This window comes from Arachis hypogaea, chromosome 15, assembly GCF_003086295.3.
Source record: "Arachis hypogaea cultivar Tifrunner chromosome 15, arahy.Tifrunner.gnm2.J5K5, whole genome shotgun sequence".
NCBI lineage: Eukaryota > Viridiplantae > Streptophyta > Magnoliopsida > Fabales > Fabaceae > Arachis > Arachis hypogaea.
Window position 1 is genome coordinate 4,392,495 of NC_092050.1, and position 10,894 is coordinate 4,403,388.

A 10,894-nucleotide genomic window follows, 5' to 3' on the forward strand; every position below is an offset into this window, starting at 1 on the left:
AAGCATTATAAATTAATACTTAATATAATATATTTAACACATGTAACTTATAATTAAAGTATATTTATATACAAAGATAATTTTTAAAATATAGATATTTATTTAAAAAATAATATTATTTTTATTTTTTATAATGTCGTTCCTTATATAAATTTTTTTTTTGCATTGTGTTTTGTATGAATTTACAGAAAAAGTTGACATTATAACGCGAATTATATAATAATTTTGAATTATTATTTATATATAAAGACATTTTGGAGGAATACTCGTCTTTTATTAAATTAATGATTAATAGTTTTTGATCCAATGAGAAAGACTTGAGATGATAGTGTTGGTAGTGAAGTACTTGACGAATTAAATTAAACAAAGAAATGAGAAGAAATAGAGCATATAATGCAAATAAGGAAAGCATATCCGATATATAAAGTTGAGATGAATAGTAATGTATGATCGTGGGATTCATTATTGTATCTGTATATTAAAATCAGTCAAAACAAAAATCACTAACAATAAAATTAGTTATTAGTCTAAAATATATATTAAAAATAAATTAAATTATATATATATATTATATACAAATATATTAAAATAAAAATTTAAATGTAGTTAATTTTATGTGAAGTTAATATTTATGGACTGTTAAATGATTTGATGATTTTGACTACATTTTTATCGACTGTCGCTAAATTTTCATGATATATTAATAACCGATTATTTTAGTGTACAAATATCATTTTTTTGTAACGAGTCCCTCCTACTTCTATTAAACCCTTGAGTTTGAAGCTGAAAACCCTGCTGAATCTGAAGCACCATGGAAGAGGTGTGGAAGGACATCAACCTCGCTTCCTTGAACGACCACAGCACCAGACCCTCTTCTTCTTCCTCCTCCTCCTCCTCCGCCGCCGCCTTCATCTTCCAAGACTTCCTCGCCCGTCCCTTCACCATTAACACCACCACCAACTCCGATCCTCCACCCTCGCCCTCTCCATCCCCCTCTCCCTTATCTCCTGCACCGCCGCAATCCCTCACTGCTCTCAGCCTCGGTTGTCATCATCGCCCTATTAACCGCAACCACCATCACCATCCTCATCATAATCCCTTCGGCCATCACCCTCATCCTGCTGCACCATCACCTCCCTCCACTACCAAGCTTCCTTACTCTTCTTCACCATTATTTGACACCCTTCCTTCCTCTTCTTCTCTCCCCTGCTTCGCCACCACTAACAGGTTTCCTGAAACCTCCTCTGATCCCGCCCCTACCCTCGACCGCCGCAACAAGCGCATGATTAAGAATCGTGAATCTGCTGCTCGATCACGCGCTAGAAAACAGGAAAAGATTCCATCTTTCTTCTTCTTCCTCCACGTGCATACTGTTTCAACACTAATGTTCTTTTCTTTTGCTTTTTGCTTCTAAGTCTTCATTTTTTTTTGGTTTTGCTGTTTATTATTTCAGGCATATACGAGCGAGTTGCAGCTTAAAGTGGATCACTTGCTGGAAGAGAATGCAAGACTCAAGAGGCAGCAACAAAAGGCATGCATCTTCATTTATATACATAATAAATACACACATTTTAGTTGCTAGTGATTTTGTTTGTTTATGTTTTGCTTTAACGGTGATAGTGTGATGATACAACAATCTCTTTTTTTGTTTTAGTAATAATAGATATAGTTGTGTATGACTTTCTAAAAGAAGTGTTTTTACTAAATTGACGTTGCAAAATGTGTATGTGATTGTTGCAGCTATGTGAAGCAGCAGTGTTGAATCATCAGCAAAAGAAGAAGAGTGCCCTGTACCGAACATTTACAGCACCATTTTGAGTATCTATCTAGCTAGATTCTTAGTTAGTGTGCCATTAATGCTGCAATGAAATTCATGAAAAAAGAAAGCACCTTCACCACTGTACTCACTCCTTTTACCCCTTCCTCTAAGCTAAGTGAGTGTATGTATGATAATGATAATGATGATGATGTAAGAATGCATCGCTCTTATGTTTATTTCTGCAATATTGGTGGCTGTAACTCTTTAATTTCCACGTTCAAAATCTCTTCTAACCATGAGATTTGTTCCAGCCAAAAGAAAGTTGAATTAAATCAATATATGTAATATAAGGAATTTAATTTGTATGCATGCTTTTGTCATTCCTCTTTTGTAGGGACTCTACAAGCAACTTTCATGGCCTTCTGCCCTTCTTGACTTCTTGTTCTGTTTTTGGCATTTTTCACTTGGGTTTGGCTTTTTGCATTTTTGTCCAAGTTGCACCACGTTTTATATATGCTGTATGTCTACATTAGTTTTATATATTTTTTATTTTTAGTATTAAAATTAATTAATAAGAAAAAATTTGTGTTTTGTCCAACTAATTATATTTATTTCCATATGTGTGTGTTAAAAACATTTTTTACATATTTGATAAATATAAAAAGAATAATGTTAAGTAATCAATAACTTTCTTGAACAACATGAACAACTATCAATCAAATCAAAACACACTACATCTTTAAATTATCCACTTAAATCTTAATATTAGAATAATTATCTACATACTTAGTAAAATGAACATCTAATATATCCATTGTTCACATTATTTAATATTTTCATTATCTATTTACATTTTTTCATATAAAAAATATTAATGTGATGCACATTTTGATTGTTTCTTTCACAAGTATATAGCAGAGACACTATAAGTCTATAAGGAAGAGTAGTGTAACCTGCAGGGTAGTTATCTTAATTATATGACATTAATGTAAGGATAGTCATATGGGGTTATTTTAATGCCACCATATCTTGCCCGACTTTGGATTTTCCGAATGGACACTAATGACGATCAATGTGTTATCTTATCCACATTTGTTAATTAATTGATGGCAACAACTTGCCAATAGAATAACATAAAATAAATAAGATGGTTGTGTTTTTATTAAAATGATAATAGTACTACGTTTTGGCAAACAAGCTTAGCTTTTCCCTATCTCACTCACTTTTTATCTCTTTAATATTCGTGTGTAGTGTAATGTCCTTTACATAAAAGTCCATGGCTTTGCCAGTTTTCCATAATGATGTGATTTCTCATTTTTGTCACTAGCTACGTCCATGTGATATTTGACTCGTTTCGTTTAATTTGATATTTATGGGGCTTTGTTAATTTGATATTTGATGCTATGATTATTATTTATTATCTTAATATCACTTTAATAGGCCCAACAACTAACGTCCAACTTGGGTGGATTGCAATTACTCATCTGAAATAATGGCATGTTTGAATGACTAAAACCTTAGAATGATCCCTCAGATTAATAAGTGACACGTAAACGAATATAGTTATAATACGTAGTACAAATTAATACATAATTAAATAGTATTGTGATACATGTTATATGTTATTGGTTAATACATCATCGTATTATTATACGTGGATAAATTATAAAATAACATGTGTCACGTCCATATCATCAACTTATGTTATCACGTCCTTAATTTTTAAAGATATAATTGGTGTAATTGAAATTTTAGAGATAATTTTAGTGTACGATACAAATCTTAAGGACCATTTTAAAATTTTAGTCATTTTAAATTCGTTTTTTTGTAATTATTTTTTAATGAAAAGAATAAAATAAAACACAAACACCCATTTGATAATGAAAAGTGGTTTATAATTGTTAAATTTTACAATTAAATAGAGTGAACTACTTAGAGTTCCTATAAACATGCATTAACAACTAATTAAATGTATCCGTTTTATACTACTAGATGATTTGACTTATGAGATGTAATTGTGTAACAGTTTTAATTTATGTATTTTTAAAATTTATATTAACATATATTTATATTTTTATATATTTATTTATAATTTTATATATTATTTTATTATAATTTAATTATTTCAATTAAACTGGTTGAATATCTAAATGAATAAATCAATAACTAAAATGAACATGAGCAATTTGATTTTTAGAAACTTGGTGTAACTTTGTTAATATGTTAATAAACATAACACAGTATATATTACAATGAACTTGATTTTTTATTTAAAAAAAAAGAATGACGAGATTTTCATTTAATGGATAGCTTTAAAAATCCATTGAAAAATAAAAATAATTTTATCGAGATCATTGATGTGAAGGCAAACGTAGACAATTAACCACTCTAGATGTGGAGTCTGAGGTTAACTATTTGAGGATACTACAAGAATTCTCACACAATTTAGGATTATATAATTCACATCTTAATTTTAAATATGTATAAAATTATAAAAACAAAAATATTAAAAGAACAAATCAAACCAATACTTAACTTTTCTTCTATCTTTCAGCCTGGTTGATTCTCCTTTTTATTAAAAAAGAAAACAAAGTAAAATTATCTATACCTAAAAAAATATATATGACAGAAGAAGTTAGTTATATCATATCAAGTCATATAATATTGTGGATGTGTAAAATCGTACTTGAGTAAATAAAAAAATATAAAATAAAAGAACAAGGGAACACTTTGAAAGAAAAAAAAAACAATAATGAGAGGTTAATAATAAATAAATAGAAAATATCTTTGTCCATAATAATTAGTGTTCGGTATTTAGATATATAATTTAATTTATGTTATCAGAGAAAGAAAAGTAATTTAAGAGAATTTAACTAGTTAACTTGATGAATTTTTTGTCCAGAATAAAAAATTTGACTAGCTAATAAGTTATTGTACTCAAAGGATGAAATTTAATTTCTTAATCTTACCACTTTAAGTTGATTAGTAATTTTTTTAAATAAATATTTTAATTATTTTATTTATTAAGAAAGGTATTTTAATGTCCTTAGGTCTCGTTACATAATTTGTTTATCATATAAACAAAATTAGTACACATATATTCTATTACACTGTAAATAAAATAAGATATAATTTTATTTAACTTTATCTTATTTACAAATAAAATATATAAAAATTAAAAAAAATACACATATTACTAGATAAATTTATAATTATTGAAATATATGTATTATTATAAAAAAATTACGATTAAAAATAACATTTAAAATATTGATTTAAATTAAATATGTTTATATTTTTTATATTTTAAACTTTTTTTAATTTAAATAGCTCATCCTTTATTTCAATACATTTGTTTAATAAACAGTACTCAAAATCTTTAAAAGAAATTAAAACCATATTCTATAAAATTTTTATTAATAACAGAATATAATATTCAAAATTTTTAAAATATAGTATATAAGACAATATAGTTAATAGGAGGACTGTAATATAGTACTCTCATCAACTATATTAATTATATATTATATTTTAAAAATTTTAAAATATTATGTTTTATTATTGATAAATTTTTTTTGAAGTATTATTTAAATTGTAACTCTTCCCCCCTCACAAGTAAATTGATGTGGGCTATTATTAGATCCACCTGTAAATGAATAAATTAAATTTTGTTTTACATAAATTAAAATAAGATTCGTGTAATTAAACTAAAGTCAGATATTCGTATAGGCTTTACAATTTTTTGCAGTTTTAAAATAGAATAACGCTATTTTTTATCTGTTATTCTAGCTAGGTTGAGTACGTTACGTGGAATCTTTAAATTTGACTTTGTTCTATACAAATCTTCAATAAAATGAAAAATGAATATAGAATTTAGATTTTACTTCTACTATCTGATTCTTTTCACGACTGAATCTCAATCTTGATTGAAATGAAAGACAGATGTAAACTTTAAAAGAAGAAGAATGAAAGAGACAACTACAGAGACAAAGAAAATAATTATTAATCAATAACTTGACTTACAAGATAACTTTTTTATAAAAATATTTATACACTTAGAGAATGAGTCTAAGATATTTCTAATTGATTAAGTAGCACTACTATCAGATTGTTTTGTAAAATTTCATTAAAAAATTATAGATATATTTTTTAAATAAATATATTATAACTTTGATTGAAAACTTAATTATTTAATTATTCTATTTTCTTAAACACCTTAACAAATACTCTTATAAATTTATTGAGTTAGAATATTCTAAATGTAGTGCTAAGCATTGAAGAATATTATTGGTAATGTAATTCATTTCATTTAGAGTACAATAGCTTAATAGCTAAATGTACATTACCACACAACAATCAACCCTATTAGTATATAGAAAATCATAAAATACCCAAGACTAATAAGTATTAAGTAAGAAGGAATTATTTAAGCTGTTATGTTCTATACATGATACTTTATAGCATAGAATACTATCATCTTTTTGTTGGGTTAATTTTGCTATATATACTTGCACATGATGCTATATTCTCCCAATCTTTTTTTTACATGACAAAAAAAAAACATTCCGCCAATATTGTAACCAAACATAATCTTTTACATTCCTTTTAGGTAATTTATGCATTATATTAATCACATTAAATATAAAGCATAGTATAAATAAAATATCACGGCCAATTTTAACACCAATTCCGTTGTTGTCCAGCGGTTAGGATATCTGGCTTTCACCCAGGAGACCCGGGTTCGATTCCCGGCAACGGAATTATTTATTTTTGTTTTTGGGTTTTTAATTTTTAAGTGGAAGCCCGGTATGTCATGATTTTCTTGTCAAGCAGACATTCATTCACCTATGTATTGAGCGACGACCCAATGATAGTAATATTGGTTATCTATTGGCCTTCAGAAGGGCAGATATACTCATTATAAGCCGACATAATCTTACTTTGACGGAAAAAAAAAAAGAAAGAAAAGAAAAAGAATAATCTAAAATTTTGAGACCATATTAAAAATAAATAATTAAAAACCGTCGTGCATTGGTCTAAAAATAAAATGACCAAGAATTAAACAGTTGCCTCTGGAAAATGATGTCTCATCTTATCTTATGAAATGATATATGATACCTAACCTACTAGGCTCCTTTTTTTTTTTTCTCACTCAAGAACCATGGCTACCACTATATATCTTTCACTTTACCTATTTGTTTAGACTTGTCTTTATCTTTCCAAGCACTGCAACCCATTATTGAATATTGACCATCCAACCATCTACTAGAGGACGACTAAGTTCTTGCAAAGACCATAAAGTATGGATTTAGAAAACTTGAAAAAAAAAGGCCCCTACACTCAATTATCCGAATCATAGATACTAAATCGCATTTAGATATTCTGGGGATATTAATTTATGAACATGTCATATTGGATATTCAATTATGTTATCCATATTGTATAATTCTTTATCAAATATTAGGAGAGAACAATGGTAAACAGTAAACACTGAACAAATTAGTGTACGTGAAAGGAACAATAAGGTGTATTATTATTTTTGCCTTAGGCCAGTTTAGAGCCTTTGTGAACTTGCTCATCTAATTTGCAGCCGAATTAATAGCATTGGTCATTTTTCACCTTTCTTAGAATCAGGATCATAAGCCTTGCAGCAACCAAAAAAAAAAAGCATAAAAATGGTAAAAGCAAAGCAAGGGCTATGCTTTTTATATAGACACTTGCACAGATTCCCTATGGTGAAAATTTTTACTATTTTAGCACAGAAACTACATACCAGCTATATGGAAAGAAGAAAACCATATCAACATCTCTTCAGTGAACATTTCGGGCCGGTGGTGCGACTTCTCCTCGCCGCCACCTCCCATCGAAAACCGGCAGAGGGGGCAGGTTTTGTGGCGACCTTTGAGCCATCTATTCACACAAACCTTGTGGAACTTGTGCAGGCAAGGAAGGACTCGAATTTCGTCTTCGTCCTTTAACCTCGACAAGCATACACAGCACCAAACAGCCTCACCATTATTCTCCATGATGAGTTCATTTGATGAAGATGCTGCTGCAGAGTCAGATGATAGCAAATAACATAAAGAGACATTGCTTGGTCCCTTTGTTAGACCAATTAAATTGAACACAATTGAAACCAAGTTGTTGAGATTATTCATCTCTGGTTTATCATTGTTGGGTGTGCATTTTTGTTAGATCCTTAATAAGAAGTAAGAACTAGAGTTGCAAATAACGGGTCACGTTATCATAAATAATATTTTTTCCTATATAGTCTGTAGTTTAGTTGTTTTGCTTGTTTTGAAAGGGTGGTTAGCTAAGAGGGTGTGTTACACCAACACAAGAGTGTTACACTCGACCTAGATATTCAGATAGATACCTCATTGGATTGCTTTTAGGGTGAATAATACCATAAACTACAGGATCTCTAACTATTTTGTAATACTAGTGTTATGTGGTTGATTATAATTTTTAGCATTTTATTTGAGTTTATATTAGGTTTTGCACTGTTTTCCAATTTCATCCAATTATATATTTATGTTCGTGTGACTTTAAGTTAGTAATTTTTTACTGATTTCACGATACCATGCATACAAATTAACATCGGTTCTTTTTTCATTCCTCATTGCTTTTGGAGAGAATAATACTATAAACTACCGCAACCAGCAACCTACCTTGTTATGTGGTTGATTAAAATTGTTACCATATTTGTTTTATTCGTCAATTCCTTCTTTACCTCATTGCTTTTGAGGGAATAAAACTACACTACGGAACTCCTAACTCATGAATAGTAGTCACTAGTCAGACGATAACATTTTAAACATTTAAAAAAGAAATCTTCATTGAAGATGTCTTTTTATCTTGTTTTACCATAAATGGTCATCGTTGTCTATTTTCATAAGTGTAGTTGGCGACAAGGCAACATCGTCTTATCAAATCCTATTTGTGTTGAAAACTATCAAAGTTATCAAAATAGTAACAATAGGAAAAAAATGCTCTGGATAGTTTAAATTATACTGACAGGAAAATTTCATAACTGTATTGAGTCTGCACAGTAAGTTTAGTCAATCGCATTTATCAAATATGATTATTATTAGAATTTAATTTTCATGTACCATTAGTATAAAAAAAATTTATACAAACAACTAATCGTGTATCCCTGTATCAACAAATTAACTAATTTTCAAACCTACTACTTGAAATGTCGTCTGAATATCTGAATCTCATTGAATGATTGTATAAAATTCTTTACATTATCAGTATATTAAATTATTATTATTGTTATTGTTATTATGCCATGAAAAGCTACTTGAATTTATTTGCCTTATGAACAGTTATGTTGATTGTATTCCCTGTGTAAAACACGCTGTAAAGAAAGAAAGAAAAGGAAGATGGCAGGTAGCTATTCACCATTGAAGGGTTTTCTCTTGACCAACTTGTTATTCAGACACCTACCTCTCACCTATAGAATTAAAGCACCATATGCCGTATACATAAGAAAAATCTCACAATTATACCAGTTTCTCACATCAGCCTAGACAAAACAGGGAATTTGGATTTGTAGCTTGCTTAAGCAACGAATCACGGTTAAAAGTGAAAGCGAAACCAAAACCATAACCGATAGAAACTGCTGACAATTATTTTCACAAGCCTAGACAGGAATATGTTGAGGGTTGAATTGAAGTTCAAAAATGTTAAGAAGGTTGTTGTTAGGTTACAAGAGACAAATCTTGTACCAGATCTCATGGATGCATACCATTGCACAATGCATTCAAGTTCAAGTAAAGCTATCTTTTATATTAATCTTTTATTAGTCAATAGATTAAGGATGGCCACCACACCTCAATCTAATTTGATAAAATGTCAAAGTATTCAAGTTTCCATGACTCCCAATGCAAGCCATTTACCTTGATTATGTCAGCACTCATACTACTGATCATAATCCAATATCTGCAAAATTTAGATCTGATACGGATAAATACTACGGATATTACGAATGGAATCCTGATTTGTTCACCCCTAATCATAGTTCAAAGCTCTGTAATGCTATATTTCACTAGTATATTGACAGGGATTAACGTGCAAAATTAACTACTAAATGTGTACAAAATCAATAAAAATAAGATTAGGTGAGGTAGTAAGTAGTTTATAACTTAATTATAAGGTATTTTAAAAAAAGAAAATTAGTGTACCACGCTTTTTCATATCTAAAAGCTCTTAATTATCAGCACTCTTACATGCAACACCTCTTAATTTCAAAGGACATTATTATAATTTACTCAAGACAGTGAGAGTTAAACAGAAATTGATGAGAGTTATTTGCAATACTAATAACTGAATGAGCACCAGAAGAGTCACAATTAAAGGAAGAGACGCTGAAATCTCTTACAGTTCATCTTCTTCCTTGATGTTCTTCATTCATTGCAGACGAATTAGCATCAGTGGCATCTTGTTCCTCGAGTATCTTCCCATCTTGTGGAACCAAGCAAGGGATCCCGTTTTTGATCTGAAATAAAACGGAATATGCGGATGGTTAGAGATTGAAGTGATGAAAGCAAAGATTGAGAAAGGAAAGCGAAGTAGCAGTAAACTGACAGGAAAGGAAACGGCAATGGCGTCACTGATTAGGGAATTGGTTTCCTGGCAGTACCTCAAGGGATGCTTCGAGAGAGGACAAACCAGAACCTCCCAGAGCCTCTTCCCCACTGGACCCATCGCCTCTTTGCTTCTTCTTGCCACTCTCCTGACAAAAGAAAATGTTATCTGTTCATTTTATTTTTTGTGGGCCCAATGACGTTCTTTTTATTGGGCTTTCCTACCAAAAAGAGCTTTCTATCAGACCAAACTATTACCCAGAACGGATCTACTTGATTTTTGCGTGTTCGAACAAAAACTAGTCTTTATGCCATGAAAATAAATATTAGTTATAACAACAACAAAAAAAAAGGAAGAATTTAGTTTAGTGAGGATTGAAAAGGAAGAGAAAAAAACGAAAGGAGATAATAGTAGATGGTTTCAATCAAATTATTATGTTATATAAAACACTTAAGAAATTATTTAGTCAATGATTTAACATTTAGCTGACTAAATTTGATTACATCTATAATTATTCTATTAATTTAAATATTAAAATTTAAT

At 29.6% G+C, this 10,894-nt stretch overlaps 2 protein-coding genes and 1 non-coding gene across 3 annotated transcripts; 2 read left to right on the top strand and 1 right to left on the bottom strand.

Annotated features, from left to right (window-relative positions):
• The first annotated feature begins 739 nt into the window (after positions 1-739).
• LOC112747706 (protein FD-like) lies at positions 740-2,128 on the top strand. The gene is made up of 3 exons (XM_072217537.1): positions 740-1,327; positions 1,451-1,531; positions 1,741-2,128. Exons 1-3 carry the CDS (start codon positions 812-814, stop codon positions 1,816-1,818), a joined length of 675 nt encoding a protein of 224 aa, XP_072073638.1. The 5' UTR covers positions 740-811; the 3' UTR covers positions 1,819-2,128.
• Positions 2,129-6,447: 4,319 nt separating this feature from the next.
• Positions 6,448-6,519, top strand: TRNAE-UUC (transfer RNA glutamic acid (anticodon UUC)). The gene has a single exon. It is a non-coding gene; the product is annotated as a tRNA-Glu (tRNA).
• A 3,367-nt stretch (positions 6,520-9,886) lies between these two features.
• Positions 9,887-10,524, bottom strand: LOC112747707 (uncharacterized). The gene is made up of 2 exons (XM_025795878.3): positions 10,352-10,524; positions 9,887-10,262 (listed from the first exon to the last, which is right to left on the bottom strand). The coding sequence occupies exons 1-2, from the start codon at positions 10,469-10,471 to the stop codon at positions 10,149-10,151; spliced, it is 234 nt and encodes a 77-aa protein (XP_025651663.1). The 5' UTR covers positions 10,472-10,524; the 3' UTR covers positions 9,887-10,148.
• Positions 10,525-10,894: the final 370 nt, after the last annotated feature.